Source organism: Corvus cornix, chromosome 20 (assembly GCF_000738735.6).
Source record: "Corvus cornix cornix isolate S_Up_H32 chromosome 20, ASM73873v5, whole genome shotgun sequence".
Lineage (NCBI taxonomy): Eukaryota > Metazoa > Chordata > Aves > Passeriformes > Corvidae > Corvus > Corvus cornix.
Window position 1 is genome coordinate 2,703,946 of NC_046349.1, and position 17,660 is coordinate 2,721,605.

Consider the following 17,660-nt stretch of genomic DNA (forward strand, 5'->3'; position numbering starts at 1 on the left):
TACAGTATTCTAATACTTTTTTGGGCCATTGCATAAGCTGAGACAAACCAAGATAATTCAGTTAGAAGTCACTAAAGTTTTCGTACATTTTATTTCCATGCTGTCAAAGTTTCTCCTCTTTTTGTTGAAGACTCCAGGGCACGCTGCCCCTCTTCTGACTGTAGGGACTACAGATCTAATTCCCTAAAAATACATCATTCTTCCACTCCAGGCACAATGTTCTGAGATGGCTCAGTGTATAAAGTCCCTCTGTTCAAGGGAGCACCCAAGAAAACTGAGAAGCAGGGAAGGGATTTGTTATTTGTTGATAAAAATAAAAAAATATGTTAGGGTTCAGTAACTGTAAGCAATGCAACAAAATCACAGAATGGTTTGGGCTGGATCTCATGCCACCTCCTGCCATGGGCAGGGACACCTTCCACTAGCCCAGGTGGCTCCAAGCCCGGTTCAACCTGGCCTTGGGCACTGCCAGGGATCCAGGGGCAGCCACAGCTTCTCTGGGCACCCTGTGCCAGGGCCTCCCCACCCTCACAGGGAAGAATTCCTTCCCAATATCCCATCTCACCCTGCCCTGTGGCAGGTTAAAGCCATTCCCTGTTGAGCTGTAATCCAGACCCATGTCCAAAGTCCTTCTCCAGCTCTCCTGGAGCCCCTCTAGGCCCTGGAAGGGGCTCTGAGCTCTCCCTGGATCCTTCTCTTCTCCAGGTGAACACCCCAGCTCTCCCAGCCTGGCTCCAGAGCAGAGGGGCTCCTGCCCTTGGAGCATTTTTGTGGCCTCCTCTGGACTGGCTCCAGCAGCTCCAGGTCCTTCTTACATTGGGGGCTTTCAGCAGCCCGCCCTGCACCCTCCCATAGCACCACAAAGGTCCCTGGGAGCATCTTCCCCATGGCACAAAGGAGAGGTGATGGTGTATGGAATCAAACAGCTCATCCTTGACCAAGAGTTCAGCTCTCAGGGGAGAAAGGAGCTCAGCCTGCACTGCTGGAACAGGACTGAGCTCCACCAGCTCCCCACATGGACCAGCACCACACGAGGCTAAGCTCTCCACTACCACAAAGTCCTCCCCCTCGCAGCAGCATCCTTCACACTAAAACTGTTGCATTGGAGGGTTTTCAAAAGGCTTGACAACTCCCAAAGAGCCCACACAGCCCTATCACCTTCCCAGGGAGAGGGAGATGTTCAGGAATAAACTGCTGGGTGACCCTGGCTGGAATGGTGAAACTGTTACATCAGTATAAACATGGAGATCCACATCTTTGGAAGAGAGAAGCCTTTCAGATGTCCCAGGCTCTGCTTGCACTTCTCCACGGACCTGGATCTCCTGCAAGGGATGCTCAGAGTGGCTCAAATTAATCCTAAAATAACCCCCAAATATCTGGGGGGGCCTGAACTGAGCTGCTGCTTCTGGAGAGGGAGATCTAGGCCATTCCTGAAGAGGACAAAAGGCAGAGCCATGACACAGCTCTTATCTCCCAGCCTTGGCCACTGGCAAGAACAGAGATGGAGAGGAAGATGATTGTTTTTTCTAAAGTGGAGAGGAAAAGCACCATGCACAGGCAGACAGCTGGAAAGAAAGGGGATGGAGCCTCCCTGACGAGCCCAGACTGGGATGGAAACTCTGACTCATCGGTAGGTTTTGTGGGAAGAGAAACCTGCTAATGTGATCCAGCTAATCTGATAAAAAAGTGCTCCTTGCCACTGGGGGTGGAACAGGATCCATGGGGTCATGGGGAAAATACAACCTGGGTGACAGTGAGGATGGTGGCACATCACCAGAGGGGAGGGTGGCACATGCCAGGGCTTGTCCTCCACCTCCCCTGAGCACCACAGTGCCAGGGCTGTCCCAGACCTTCTCCTCGAGGCTGAGGGTCTCTGCTGCCTGCAAGATGATGCTCGTTAGGAATGGGGAGACGAGGCTCAGGGCGGAGCTGCAGCAACTTCTGCCACCCACCCCACAGGTCCTCAAACTGTCACCCCCCTTTTCTAGCACCTGCGAGGTCATGAGATCCTTCGGAACCCAGGGAAAAAAGGCAGCATGAGAGCAAGGGGCTGAGTCTTCAAACCAACAGAAAAGAATTAAACCTTCTACATTTTAAACACTGGCAAAATTCAACCTCCTGTGTCGACGTCCAGCCCAGAATTAGAGGTCAAGAAGCTGCCTCGGACCAAGGCTGGCCCGATTTCTGCAAGTCAGGTTCCTCTGGAGCCACGTGCAGCTACCAACACAAACCAGCGCCCCAATAACCTCTCCATAAGAACAATTCCTGGCCCGGGGCCCCGTTTAACACTTCCCTCCCGGTTCCCTTCACCACGGAGCCGAGCTGCAATCTCACAGTCGTCAGGAAGAGATTTAATTATATCTGCAGAGGTCAAGCAATCCATGCAAAAGATGAGGACGGCGGAGAGACATTCTGTGGCACAACGCAAAGATTTCGCCTGCAGCACCGCGGCAGCCAGGGCCATTTTTCAGGGAAGAAATGGCATCCGTCAGAACAAAACCTCCAGAGGGAAACAATAGGAAAAGGTATGGGGGAGGCAGACAATTAATATATTTAAATCTGGTCTTATAGCTGCAAAATCAGGCAATTTAATGCTATTTTCTACCAATTTTTTTCCTGTTTTTTAAAGGGTGGTGTGATCAGTGCTTGTTCCAGTAAGTTTTGTTGGGAGATTTCTTCCTGCTGAAGCTGAGCTTTGTAGCCCCAAGTATCCACTATAATGACATGTACAATATATAATACGTCATATAATTTAGATCATCTATTAGATAACAGCTAATTTATATACACCATAGAATACAGTATATGTCACATATAATTTATGTGCAATATTATAGAACATACATTATGCATTATTTAATTATATTAAAACGAGTGTAAAATCACAAAGGTGGAACATTAGAGCTCCAACCTCCAATTAGGGATTAATAGTATGAAAGCTCTAATCACACTAACACTTCAGCCTGACTTGAGGAATACTGAATCAGAGCTCAAGAGGAGGCAGAGGTGCTGCTGCATGACAGTTCAGACAGAAGCCTCGCACTCACCGGATGGAAAATTGTCAGGAAAAACACATTAGCAACACAATAACTTATTTTTAATGTGGACCTGTTAGGAAAACACAATTATATGCTTCATTTATACTGCAAGATATAACCCAACTTATGGTAAAAGCATTTGGAGCTCATTTTGTAAAAAAAAAAAAACAACAGAGGAGCACAAATGTAATAGGGAAAAATTGCACCTCAAGGGGAAAACACTCCCCCCTCCCAGTGAGGCTGGTCCGTGGTGGTGGAGCATCCTCACCTCACACTCCTTGTACCCAGCAGGAAAGAGATGCAAAGCGAAGGCAGAAGGAAAATAGAGATTTTTCTGCAAATGCTGCAGAAATCTCACAGGGGTAACAACGACCCCCAGGAAAGGAGCTGACAGTGCCCACCCTCACAATGAGGAAAAGCTGGAAGAGCTCTGCAAGGTTCCAGGTGCTCTCCCACTGCCCTGGCACGAGGATCAGCCGTGCACTCCCCAAGTTATAGGATGCTCTGGTCTGTTACAAGGGAAATACAGTTTATTCATGGAATGCTTTCTCCATTACAGATGCACAGGCTGATCCTGGTGCCTGCTGCAGGCTCAGAGGTCCAAGCACAGAGCTGTTCATGGATTTACCCTGCAGTCACGGTGATGTAACACCCACAGGCTTTGGAACACTGATTCAGGGGACAATCATTGATTTGAGGAATCATAAATAAATCAGAGAAACTTGTACAGTTTTGATCCTGTATTTTTTGTCTCGTGATGTCTCCTCTGCTACAAGGACTTCCATGGATCAGGCCCTGGACAAGGTTATTCAGAAGCAGCCCAAACAAACATCTTGTTATACACAAGTCAGACTGGTCTTCAAAACATCTCCCATTGTTCCCAAAACAACCAGATTAAAGCCTCCCTTCTGTGCATGCAGAGAGAACAACATTTTCTATGAATGGATGGACATTCATTATTTAGTTCCCAATCCCTGACTTAAAGCCCAAGGCAAAAAATGGAGCTTCAAACACTTTCTGCTGAGCAACCCATCAAAGACCACTCTGGAGAACGCAGGGTTGTCCCACTGAGTAGCTCAAACACTTTTCAGAGGAAGCCCTTGCCTACATTCAGGGCCTAAAAGAAAAAAAATTGGAAAAAAAAAATCTACATTTGCAAATCAACAGGAGCTGCCTGCCAAATGAGAATGAGATGGGCCCCAAATTAAAAATCTGCTGGACTTTGTTCTCCATCCAAAATCCTCCATCTCCAAGGAAAGATTTATGCTACTTCAAAACAGAGTTGGCTTTGGAAGTAGGAAGGGAAAGAATGCATTTTATCTTCCAGAATGGCAAAGCAGTTCTGGAACAGGGAAAAAGGGACCATGTTTATCACTGCAATGTACAATTTATTGTAAAAGTCAAAACAGAACATTTCACAGAAATGCATTTGCTACGTCGACTCCGGCTCGTACCAGCTCAGATCCCATTTCTGAAGGGTTCTTAAAAGAAGAAGAGAGCATTGGTTGCAGATTAATACCCATCACAAGACCAGTAGATTTTAATTATCCATAATTTATGACAGTGTATTGGCAAAATAATTGTTGTCAATTTATCAGCCTAAAAGGCAAGAGACAGGGTGTGTTTGGAAAGGCAAAGCTGCAGCATCCTACTAGGAAAATTTGGGGAGAGGTTTGATGGTGCTGATGAGTCCTACAGAAACGCTGCAGGGGTAATAACAGGGCCCCCCAGCACAGGGGCTCCCAAGGACCATGGGCACTCCCAGGGTCTCACAGCAGTGTGGATTTGGTATTCCCAGGCTGGGTCCTCCTCCTCCTGCCCCCCATCAATCCCCATCAATTCCGCTGGTGGGAAATCGAGCATCGTGCTGACCCAGTCTGATCGTTGTAACACCAGAAGCAACCGGGAAGAATTTATATTTAAATTTATTTCTGCAGGAAGAATAGAGATGATAATTCACTCCCCAAAGATGCCCCTGGGGAGCAGGGAGCAGGATCACTCCTCCTGCATCACAGCATCCCTGCACTGCCTGCATGAAAGAGCGCAGGGTACCGTGCTCTGGCAGGATTCCTGTCACAGGCCTCCCTTGCCAAGGCAATTTTGCCTGGGCTGAGAAGGAAAAACTCCCTGTTGAATTTTGTGGACCCCCCACACAATTTAGGATCTAGGAAAAACCCTTCCATGCTGGTGCATCAGCCAGCACACCAGATCCTGGTGCTAAAGCTCTGCTGAGAGCAGAACGAGCCTCGGTGTTACTAAAATGCACATTTTTTTACCATGGTTTACATGTTGTGAAATACAGCTGCAGAATCTCCCTAGAGGTCAAGTGGGAAAAATCCCCACACTTCCTCAAAGCACTTGGAGGGATGGGAAAATGCCCCAAAAGGGGCAACACCCCCTTAGGTGGTGCAGGAACAAGGTGCTCTCACCCAAAACACCAGCACTGTACACAAACAGCTCAAAACCCTGTGAAAGCTTTCCTGACAAGCGAGCAGGAAGGGATCTGCAGCAGGTACCAGTGCCCCAGGAAAAAGGCCAGAGAGGACAGAAAAAGGGCTTTAGACACAAATGTAAATGAGGAACCCAAAACAGAGGTAGGTGATTCCTTTAGCAGCACTCAGGTGGCCGATGACAGGGACGGGTGTCGCAGGTTGGATGAGGGCTCCTCACACTTTCAGCTGAACCTCCCCAGTCCCTGGTGGTCCTGTGCAGACACCAGAGGTGTTCCTGCTGCCCCAGTGATGGAGCAGGTCCTGGATCCAGCCCACAGGATGGAGGGGCCAGCACTCTGAATTGGGAAATGCTCATTGCAGCTTGTCCTCTCAGGTGGCTCCTTATCACCCCCACCTTGGGCTGAGCACTCTGCAGCCCTAAAAATCCTGCCAAGGAGCTTCAGTCCTCCAGGCTGCGAGCAGCAGCTCCCTGGGCGCCGGGAAGTTTGGGGCCGGCTCCGCTTCCCAGCTCCATGGCAGGCTGCTCCGTGCAGGATCACCAGTGACAGGGACTGGTTTATACAGGGAGCCCTTTTCACCGGCTTCGATGCCACCAGCACTCCTGATCCATCAGATCTCCTCACCAAATGCAGTCGGCAGCAGGGAGGGCTCCTTCTCACCCTGCCTGATGGGGCAGAAGGGCTCTCGTTACCCACTTGTGGGTGTCCAGCCCCTCACTACCTTCTCCATCCCTCCCAGTGGCCAGCCCTTCCAGGGAAACCAGGGGTGCTGTGGAAGCAGTTAAAGAAAGGATGAAAATGCCCTCATTCTGGGGAGGCCTCTGCTGAACACACACTCCCATTTCATTACCCCTCTAAACATCCCTTGTCCTTTCAGAAATGGAAATGCTGATATGCAGTAGGCCCCTGTGTAGCTGCAAAGAGGAATTGTGGCTGACTGCAGCGTGCAGGCGAGACTGGAGACCTCCCGGTAACAATATCATGTCCAGTAAGTGCACAAAACAATTCCATTAACGTTTCAGGCTGCTTTGGGCTAAGGCAGCTCACGGCGATGGCAGAGCTCCGCCGTGCTCCCAGCGAGTTATTTATGCACAGTGACACTGCACAGCCCAGCTTTGCTGCCTCCCCCTAAAGAAATAAATAAATAAATGAAGGGGAAAATCAAAACAAAACAAAAAAAACCTGAACAAAACAAGCCTTTTAAATCAACGGGCTTTAGAGCCCCCCCATAAACTCAGGGAAGCAGGAGGACAGCAAAGAGCCTGTAAGTTCTCCTTGCCCAGGTCCTTCCTAGAGATGGATTTTGTCCGGGGTATCTGCACACCATAGTGGGAGAATTCTGATTTTTCCAGGCCACCCTACCCTCCTCGGTAGCTTTTTAAGTGGAAATGCTTTGAGGCAGACACTGTCTCAGCCCAGCCCTGGGCTGAGCCACCAGCACCGGACAGGAGCAATGGGGTTGGGACCGGTGTGAGGTTCTGGAGTTTCCCAGTATCCCATGTGGCTCCAGGAAGCAGGAGCGCTCAGGAAGTGCTCTCCATGGCAGGCACAAGAGAACAGCAGGCTGCTGGTGATCCTCGGCTGGGTCCCACCCCGCACCTGCCGGAGTTATCTGAAGGGAAAGCAGCAGGAGACACTTCCTTCTGCTCCACGGTCTGATGCTGAAGTTACAACCCTTATACCTGCAGTCTGTCAGGGAAACAGAGTCAGCCCATTTCATTCCTGGCTTCATTCCAGCGGCCTCATGCCACAGACAAACGTGCACGGCTGTGCATCAGCAAATGTCATTTGATAACTCAGAAAAGAAAAGAAGCGGGGAGGGGGGGGGAAGCGCCCTGACTATTAGCAAAGGGTAAGTCACTTCCTTTCTTCTGCCGCTGCCTTAAGATCCTCCGTAGCAGTGACAACAGCAGCATCTGGTGGCAGTGGTCAGTACCTGGGGTGCTCCTCTCCGGTGTCCCATCCACCCCGGCCAGCACCAGCACCCATCGCACCCGCCGGGGCTGAGCTCGCTGCATACCCAGAAGAGGCGACTTCCTGCAGCCTCCCGGCAGCGAGGACCTGTGGATCAATTGCGACCGCCTAATCCGGGTCTAATCTCAGGGATTCAGGCCACGGATGAGCTGACGACGAGGGGCCCCGCGCCCCAAAGGCTCGGCCGGCCGCTGCCGGGGGGACACGGGACGCCGCAGCCCCAAGCCTGAGACACTGCGAGCACGGCCTCGAGCCCCAGCTCCCGCACAAAACACTGGAAGGCAAAGTAAACCGTGTTGACATCCAACAACTTCTTGGTAAAACCGAGTTCCGAAAGCCAGCAGGATTTGGGGGCAGCCGCAGTTGCCAGTGGCACACGCTCACATGATCCCAGATTTCTGCTTTCACACACTACGGGCTGATGTTTCAGCTGGACAAATGTCCTGCTCCCAGGTGAAGCAGCTCTCGTTAGTATTGTAAGAGCATATTTAGTGTTTTAAGAGCAACGGTGATGACAATAAAACACTTTGAAGCCAGCAGTACGCACATACAGGCGAAAACAACGAAAGTTGTTTCCTTTCAGTATAATCCGGCATCTCAAAATAAACGAGAACTGTTCGGTTTGCTACAGCTTAATAAAAAGAGATAAATAAGCCAAATGACAGCGAACAGTTAAATACGTATCTTGATACATAAAGATTAATTAGCCGCGTCTGGGAAGCCAAACACCTTTCCCTCTGCTTGTGTCTTAAGAGTTTGATCCCAAAGTATCACAACAGTGAGGTGAGCCGAGAGCATCCTGAGCTGCTGTACGGACGCAGGAGAGCATTTTCCCCTTTTATTAACTTTTTTTCAACGCAATTACCCGAATTTGGCCCGGAAGGCAGCAAGGATTACGTCTGGGATGATCCCAGTCCCTCCAAAGGGATCTATATCCCACGGCTTTGTAGCTGAAAACATCAGCGCTGTTTACCCACACCGAGCAAGGCGATGCTCGCAGAGAACTCCTTATCCCTGAAGTAGCATCCATCCCCTTCGCTTCGCCTTCTCTAGGATGAGAGAAATTTCCTACAGCACCTCCGCGCTCTCAAATATCCCCTGAGCATCCCTCTCCCGTTACAAGAGCAGGGTGCTTCGCCTCGCAGCTGCAGCGAGCGGGGAAAATGCGAGTGACGGAGGTCTGGGGGCACACGGACACCCCCAGCCCGGGGATGGTGCTCCCTCCGCAGAAGAGCGCAGGCAGGTAGGGGACGGAGGCGAGGGACGGGGCCGAACCCGCTCGAGAGGAGCCGCGACCCGGCCCGGTGGCTCCGCAGCTCGCGAAAAAGGTGCAAAACAACAACACGGCGAAGAACAACAGGAAAAAGTACCCGACAACAATCGCAACAACAACCCCCCCAGCCCGCGCATCGCCCCGGGCCGAGCGCTCCCGGAGCGGAGGTTAAACCGAGCCGGCACGGACACACGGACACCGCGCTCGGCTCCCGGCCCGCCCCGCCGAGCAGAGCCCCGGGCTCGGGCTGCCCCCGCCCGCTGCGGGGCGGCCCGGGACCCCGACGGCTCCCCCCGCTCCGCTTCCAGACCACTTTCAAAATTCCCTCCCGCAGGAGCCGGGCGCCGCTGGCACTTTCCGTCCCCGTCCCCCGCTCCCGTGCCCGCGGAGCAGCGGCGGGACGCGCCGAGCCCGGGGACCCCCCGCGCCCCCCGGTACCTTGTTGCAGTGATAATAATCCAGCGGCCCGAGGCAAGTGGGGTCCGCGCCGGGCAGCGAGCCCACGGCGGGGGGGCGGAGGGGTAGAACCGAACGTCCATGCCGGGGCTGCGGGCGGCGGCAGGCGGGGGCTCCAGCGGGCATGGGACCCGGCTGCGGCGGCGGCGGTGCCTCTGGCGCGGGGAGAGGGCGGGAGAGGGCGGGCGGCGGCGCGGGGGGGCGGGCGGCGGCCCCCGGCCCGCCCCGCTCCGCACCGCCCCGCGCCGGGGCCGCTATTGTTCGCGGCGGGGCCGGGCGGCTCCTCCGCCGCCGGGGGCTCGGGCACCGCGGGCAGCGCCGCTGGAGCCACTCGGAGGAGCCCGGTGCGCTCCCCGTCCTTCATCCCCGGCCGCCCCGGCGAGGGGAAGGCTGCAACAGCAGCCCACCGGTTCCCGCTGCCCGGTGGGGACCCTGTCACATCTTCTGTGCCCCACAGCCCGCACCGTGCCCGGTGTGCCCTCTCCTGACACGGGACGGTGCCCAGCAGCTTCGTTTCCCTCTGCACCTGGTGCCCACCCGCTGATGAAGGATGCTCTCCAGCGCGCTGATCCAGCCGAAGTAGGACCCCCGTAGGAACCCCAAATAGGTCCCCCATTTAGAACCCCTACCTGCGCCCTATTTCCGAAAGGCCTGCGCCTCCCCATGCGCTCTCCCAGCCTGGAGAGAACAGCCAGGCTGAACCCCGCACCCGGCGCTGGCTTCCTGCTCCCCAGGGCACAGAGATCCTCATTCTCCCCCCACCTCGGCTTTCCACACATCCCAGTCTTTATAATTCCCGCTGCTGGAAGGCAGCTCCATCCGAGACCACCCTCCCTGGCATCCCCCTCCTACTCCCACGGGCAAGGACTTTCAGGGCACAGCGGCATGGAAAACCCAAATGCGCCCGTGGGGAGGGAGGATGCTCGGAGGTGAAAAGGCTGGGCGTGCAGGGTTCCCCCTCGCTGCCCAGCTGCCGCAGGCTCCGCGCTCTCCCGCGCCCTTCCAGAGGCTCACAACAGATCCCTCTGGAAAAGCAGCTCAGTGGGAGAGAGTATTATAGACAGAGTGGTTTTGCAGTACGTTATCCCATCCCCAGACAGAGGGAAACGCTTGAAAGTTGCAGCAACCGATCCGTATGCTGGCAGAGAGCTGGGACGGGGCTGGTAGAGTCAGAGTGCTGGCAAATCTCCAAGAGAAATTGCTTCTTTTCCTTTTTCTTCTTTTCTCTTTTTTTCGTTGTTTTTTTTAAGAAAAAACCCTCATGACTCCGAAGGCTCATTTCCAGCATGCACCCTTCAGGACTCTCTGGAGCTGGAAAACTGAGCTAAATAAATGCTGAGTTCTTCCTCCAGCGTCTTTCGTTGCAAGAGTAGGGCCAGTTCCTGCCAAATTCAGGGAGGGGGGAGGCGGGCTGGGGTTTCGAGGGAATGCCAGCTCCAGGAATCAAGTGATTATGTAAAAACCTTAGCTCTCATTTAAATGAAAAACAAGCTTTCAGCCCTCGTGGTGGTGGAAAAAATTGATTTAAGGATAAAAATTGACTTGGGCACAAAAACTGCTTCACATTTATTATTATTTTTCAAACCGTGTGATTTTTCTGGGGAGCCAGCATTGATCCTTCTGCATTTAGCAGCAAAGCAGATCAGCTTCAGGAGTTCTCCACCAGGGAAGCTGCTCTGAGGGCTCCCAGTCAAAGGCATAATAGAGATGTCTAATATTTTGCATTAAAACTTTGAATATCTGAGCTCCACTGATCTGTGCCCTTCCTGATTTACACACTCCCCAAAAGGACTGGTTTTCCTGTCTCCCTGTTTCAGCAAATACTGAACTGACATATCACATTATTAAAGCTTCATTATTTTTGTAAAACCTTCCCAAGTAGAGTGACTGGTATATTAGGAAGTATAAATAATTAAAGCTAAACGAGAGATGTCAAAATAATGGAACAAAGTGTATTTTATGATGCATTATTCTGGCTTGTTTATCCACAAAATTCAGTAATTAGTAAGCAGCCTCTGAGTCATTAGCAAGGTTTGACTGTATTATTATCTTTATTAATTATCATAATTATTATATTTCCTATACTGTGGAGTCATTGCTAGTGGCTTTGCAGTTAAGGCAGAATTGACTTTCCCACTAAAAGCAGGATTTAATTCCGTTGTTTCCTACAAAAATGAACACATTTCGTCACCAAATGTGCAGCAACTCCCCAGCAGATACAACCCAATTTATTTGCAGTGCCTGAGACACCCCATCGCTCCCTTTCAGACCCTTTCAGAGCTCATTTTTTTCCCAATGAAGCCCCATTTCCTCAGATTTACCCCGCTCAGCCCAGTCAAACTTTGCACGTTCATCTGCCTCTGTTAGACCTCGAACAGAGACTGATCTGAGACACCCAGTGTTACAAAGTGTTATTGCTATTAATAGCCAGAATGCTTTATATATATATATATATATATATGTATGTATACACATATATATGCCAAGGGAAGCTGGCAGAGGGAATGCTCATCATCAGAGGAATGTTCTCTCAGCTCACCTCATGTCTCCAGTGCTTCTCCTCCTCAGACTGTCAGAAGAAGACAACCCAGTGAAGCTGAGCATCACCCCTGGCCAGGGCCTGGGGAGCCACAGGTGTCTCCAGCCTCCATCCATGGTTCTCTGCCCATGCATCAGCAGCTCCTGCCCCTGCCCAGCCCCACCACGTGTCCAGAAAGCCTCCAACTTGTGCCTGCTGCTAAGTCCTCCTTCAGCCTGTTTTTCCCCGTGTTTCAATGTGTTCTGTCCCTGTGGCACTCTGCTGTTGGGCAAATGGGGTCTGCCAGGAGATGCAGATTTGTGTGAACTCCTGCTCTCCTCTAGCACCTCTCCACATAGGATCGACAGTGGACCATGGAGGCGGTCCCAGGGCTGGAGCACATCTGCTCTGAAGGCAGGCTGGGAGAGCTGGAGGTGTCCAGCCTGGAGAAGAGAAGGCTCCAGGGAGACTTTAGAGCCCCTTCCAAGTGCTGAAGGGAGCCTGTAAAAAAGATTGGGAGAGACTTGTTATCAGGGCTTGCTGTGATACCACAGAAGGTCAAGACTTTGGGTTTTGCCCAGGTGTCCACAGGTGACAGGAGTGGTCTGGGGTGGCTGAAAGGAACCAGCAATACCACTGGAGCTGCAGGATCCCCAAGAGGCCTGAGCCAAGCAGCCAAACAGACTGAAAACAGCGGTGTCTTTTCCTTTCTTTGCCCAGCCGAGTCCCCCCAAACCCCAGAACGTTTGCAGTTGCTTTGGCTGGGCGGCTGAAAGAGGAGCGAGCTCCCAACATGACAACTCACATTTCATGCCTAATGTTAGCCCTGGAACAGAAACAGCAGAGTGTGATTATCTCAGCAATCCCATTTAAGCCACATGGACTCCTCACAAAGAAGGGAAAACTCTACAGTGAGTATTTCTAAATATTAGGCTAAACCTGAACAATTATCATTTCAAAGGCACCTTTCAGAAGCAGGAAAAAGCCTCCGAATCTATCAGTTTCATTATTTGTTTCAAAGTAGTCCTCCTCCTCTCAACAAACCATCTAAAAAGCCTGCTGAAATGATTTTTAAAATAATTTAGCACAATGCAGTTTATTACTTTAAAATACTGATATCATTTTCCCCACTGTATTATGCAGCTATATTTTGACATTTTAGTCTTATCCCCAGTTTATGTCTGAGAATGATTTAATTCAGAGCTACACCACTCATTCCCATTTGCAAGTAGAGGGATTCTAAATATTCAGTAGTTTCAGTGGTCACAAAAAATGCTGAACAAATGGATAAAGCCAATTGCCAATAAACACAATGCAAATGTGTACATTTAAATGCAGTGAAATTGGATTAATTAAATCCACATTGCATCTGGATTTACATGTAATACAAAACAAAATTAAATGCAGCTAAAGAGCTTCCTGTGGCTTTAAAACGGAGCTGATTGAAAACGTCTTCGTTTACCTATGTGGGCTCTGGGTCAGGAGCTGTGCTGGTAAATAGAAACATTCACAATCCACAGAACAAGGTTATGAATTTGGCATTTCGTGTCGTTTAAAATCTAGTGTAAAACTGCATCTCTCTGCTAACAAAACAGATGGTATTAGGCCTTCTTTTTGGCATTGGGTTTTGGTACCTGTCCAAAAAATCTTCTTGACATCCTTTAAATGCAGCTATTTAACCACCTGTCACTTTGCTTTAGATGCCCATTGAATTTCTGACAGGAAAAACATTATTTTGTCTACACGTTATCTCATGACACAAGAAACGCAGCACATACACAGCAAAGTTTACACATTGTGTGAAAATCTCTTAAAAAAAAAAAGAAGGGAGTTGTTACATGCTACTAAGGCAATTACTCCATAATTAATGTCATTGATAGGATAAAACATTCCAGAAACCCAAATATAACAAAACAAAACAAGCTCAAACATGACAGGGAAGTATTAAGGACACTGACAACACTGACTTACAATTTTGTTCTGCCCGAGTGAAAACATCTCACCTTTGGTCAAATACCAACCTGGCTGATGCAAATGATTTTCCCCCCAAAAAAATCTTCATTAACATGAATTTGCTAAAGACAAAAGGTCCCAATACTGTAAAATATATCAGCAAGTTTCTTCTTGTGTTCAAGATGATGCAAGTGCTTGGATACCTTGATGCATCAAACCTTGGAACCCTTCTTCATAGAATCACAGAATGGTTTGGGTTGGAAAAGACCTTAAAAATCATCTCATTCCACCCTCTGCCATGGGCAAGGACACCTTCCACTATCCCAGGTTGCTCCAAGCCACATCCAACCTGGCCTTGAACACTTCCAGAGTTGGGGCAGCCACAGATTCTCTGGGCAACCTTCCTCCTCACCTTCAGGATCTTCTCAAAGGTCACACGTATTTGCTTCTGCTGGCCAGAGGTTTCAACGCATGAGGCAAGGGAGAACCTTGTCCTTAACCTCACCTCCTTAAACCCATACCCAAAGCCACTCCTGATTTTCCAAAGCATCAAAGCCTCCAAGATGTGTAGGAAACGAATTTACTTGCCAGAAGCAGACCTGGGAGTCAGCTGCAGGTGGCTTCCTTGAAAACCCTGACCATGGGCTCTGCATACACATCCATCCTGAGTTTGCATTTGACTTTGGTCATTATTTGCCTGTTCAGCTGCCTGGGATCCTCGTTTCCCAGGGATGTGTAACAGCTTCCCTCCTTCCTCGTGCTGCTCCACAGGAAGAAAAGACTCTGAACGCTTTGTGCTTGTTTAAACCTGACCTGGCCTGGGATGCTCCTGCAAATTTCGGGCAGCAAGATAAGGGTGGCTCAGAGGAGAGAGGAACTTGTGCTCTGGGGAGGAGGGAGGACCCAGGACTGTTTGGAGATGAAGGTCTGATCCATCTGGGGGGGTTTGGGACAGCGCTGCCCCAGCTCTCACCTTGGCATGCTGAGCACCGGCACACCACACTGCCATTTAGAATTCCTCCAGGAAAACATAAGCTTTCCACAGGCAAACTGCAAGCAAAGAATGGGAATGTATGTCCAGGAGCAGAAATACATCTCACACAGAATTTGCAAGGTCTACCCCAAAACCAAACAGAAGGATCGCAGGAACAGAGGGGTGAGCGAGCTCTGTCACCCTTTGGGGAAGGTGCCATGGGATAACCCAGGAGTTTGGGGCAAGGGCAACAATTCCGCCCACAGATCCAGTCAAAGACTGCCCCTTCACCAAGGCAGACAGCCAAGGTGCACATTCCCTCCCTGATCACCTGTTCCCCAATAGAGGCGTTTCTTCTCCATGAGAAATCAGTGCATTCACATGGGCTTCCCACTTTGTGCCCACGTGAAGGGGGTGGGAGCTGCAATCAGCCCCAGCTCCCATCCTCAGCCAGGCACATTTGGAGCCACTCCATTTCCCAGGTGTGGGACACTTAGTGAATAAGGTTTCTGTTAACTAAGTGCTACAAAAAACATTTGAAACAATTTGTCAGGGTCTTGTGCCACTTGTATAAGAGAGGAAATTAATCCCAGGTGCCTCCCCAGCCACTGGCAAGAGAATTACACCAGAGATGAATTTGGCTTCGTATCTTTAATTTTACTGTGCAGTCGCTGAGAAGAAGTATTGCTTTTGATTTCAAGGATGTCACATACTGTGACCAAGTTTAACAGTTTCTTCAGTTTCTTCCTCCTGAAGTAAAGGAGTCATTTCTTATAACCACGCTCTGAGTGAGTGTTCGGGCTCGCGCTCGGAAAGTGAAGCAATTGAATCATCTCATCGGTTCATTTTGAGGGGTGAAGCCAACACTCCCCTCCTCTACCCAGAAGATTAATCTTTCTCAGAGCAGCTCTCAGACTCCTCAATGCGGAAGAGAGTGACTTTTGTTTTATAAATGATGTCCTGAGCTTGCAATAGTTGGGTTTTCTCTAAACTTATTCCATATTTCGACAGTGCACGGGAGCTCCCGTGCTCACCCTCAGCCCAGGGAGAAGATTGGCGGCTGATCTTCAAAATTAATTCTTTTTTTGTTGGTTTTTTTTTTGGTAGTTCCCCATGGCTCTGCTTTGCCAAGGTGATGAGAAAAAAAATATCTATTGTGAGATTTGCCAATTGATCTAGGATTAAATGTCAAAATGCATTTTAGCTCAGTTTCATCGCTGTGGTTTTTTCTTGTGTTTCCAAGTCTCTGCTTTTGCTTTCACCCAACAAATCATCACTGGGCATTTTGGGGCAGGGTGGGAATTTCCCAGGGTAGCCTCTGAGCTGAAGTGCAGTACATGTACTACACTTTAAAAATGGTTTTGCATGTATTCCCACACATGAAGACAGGCTGCACCCCTGCTCGACAACCCAAAATACACCGCTAGAATCAAGGCTAAAATTACATCCCAGCTTCCACTTGCCAAATATATATTATATTATATTATACTATACATTCCTAGTGACAGAAAGTTACCTTTTAAAAAAAAAAAAAAATTTAATGAACCTGGAGATTGTCAGAGGTTTTTAGCTCTTTCAGCCTGACCTGGGATGACTCCTGCTTCCTCAGATGGTTTGTCATCATCCTTGCAGGGCTAATGGAGTGAGGGAGACACAGGTATTTGTAATGGCATTAGGCATTTGTAATGGCATTGCTAAAGCATTTCAGAGGCTGCAGCTTTGGACATGAAAAGGAGCTCTGACTCCCTGGGCTTTTGGCAGCCTTCCTCCAGGGTTTCTGCTGCCCATGGAAATGCTGGTTCGTGTTATTAGCTGAGCTGGACAAATAATGGATTTTCATTTAAATGGCAGAACTAAAGACTCCAGCAGTGCCAGGGAGGGTGCAGGGAATTATCATGGGTTAACCCCAAAACGTCCCCTGCCTGAAACAGAACTTTCAGCTCAGTGCCAGGTTACTTCCTGCCCTTTCTATCATGGGATAATTACACTGCTGAGGAGACAGAGGCCTTCTTTCCAAGTGGAAACCGAAAATGGTTTATTTTTAAAACGTGCAATGAGATACTTCGAATATTTTCAACTTGTTCCCCCCCACCTCTCTTTCTCTGCAGAAAGAAGTTGCAAAATTAATACAAATCACAAGCTGGTTAACCTTGCTAAGTCCAGTTTTCACTACAAAGGTGCCTCCTCCCATCAGTGGTGCAGGATGAGCTTTGTCTGCTTCAAGCCCAGCTGAAGAGACCTCGGTCCTCAGCTCTGGGCACCCTGATGAAATGCAACCCACACTCTTCCTTTTAGTCTCTGCTCCTGTTCTTCTTCCCCTACTCACTGTTGCTGCCCTTACTGCCCTTTTCTCCGTCCTGCCTTTTACTTCTGCCTCCTTTCCTTGGTCTTCTGGGCTGGAGTTCCACCTTGGCCAGTTTCTCTATGTTATTGTACAAGATCTGCCTGCACAAATAAAAGCAGCATCACAACATCTGACAAAGCCTCTTCCCTAGTTTCCTAAATTATTCAGGCTTCTTAGGAAACTCATACAACATGGATGTTGTACAGCTTTCTCCAAAATGGGTTTTTGCTTTGATTCTTAATAAACGTCATCCCAGATTATGCCTTTTTATCACTATTTTCCTCCACACAATGAAAAAAGGCAAGAAACCCATCCCTGAGCAAGGCAAACAGCCTGGAATCAGCTGTGCAGGCTGAGCCCCTCAGTCCATCCTTTGGATCAAACAAAAATACAACTTGCAGAAAGCCAAGCTCTACCAGCTGACAGCTCCTGTTCCAACCACTTCAGCTTCCAGAAGAGTTTGCTCTGACAGCATGGGCTGCCATTCTGGGGAAAGTTAGGATGTGGATGATGAAAATCAGAGTTTTAGAGGGAAATTAAGTTAAATGTAAATGAGCAATGGCTCCCATTCAAAAGCACGTGTGTGCCACACCCAAGAACACCCAGACTCCATCCGTACTGAGGCTCTGAAGCATTCAGTCATTCCCTGTCCCAGCATTGCTGCAGGACTTCACACATG

General features: G+C 49.6%; 1 protein-coding gene across 1 annotated transcript in view; it reads right to left on the reverse strand.

Moving 5' to 3' along the window:
- Positions 1–9,276, reverse strand: part of TOX2 (TOX high mobility group box family member 2) — a 149,658-nt gene extending 140,382 nt beyond the window's left edge. Inside the window, 2 exon segments of the mRNA XM_039563563.1 lie at positions 9,176–9,252; positions 9,255–9,276. Of these exon segments, the coding sequence (XP_039419497.1) occupies positions 9,176–9,252; positions 9,255–9,276 (99 nt within the window).
- Between the last annotated feature and the right edge of the window lie 8,384 nt (positions 9,277–17,660).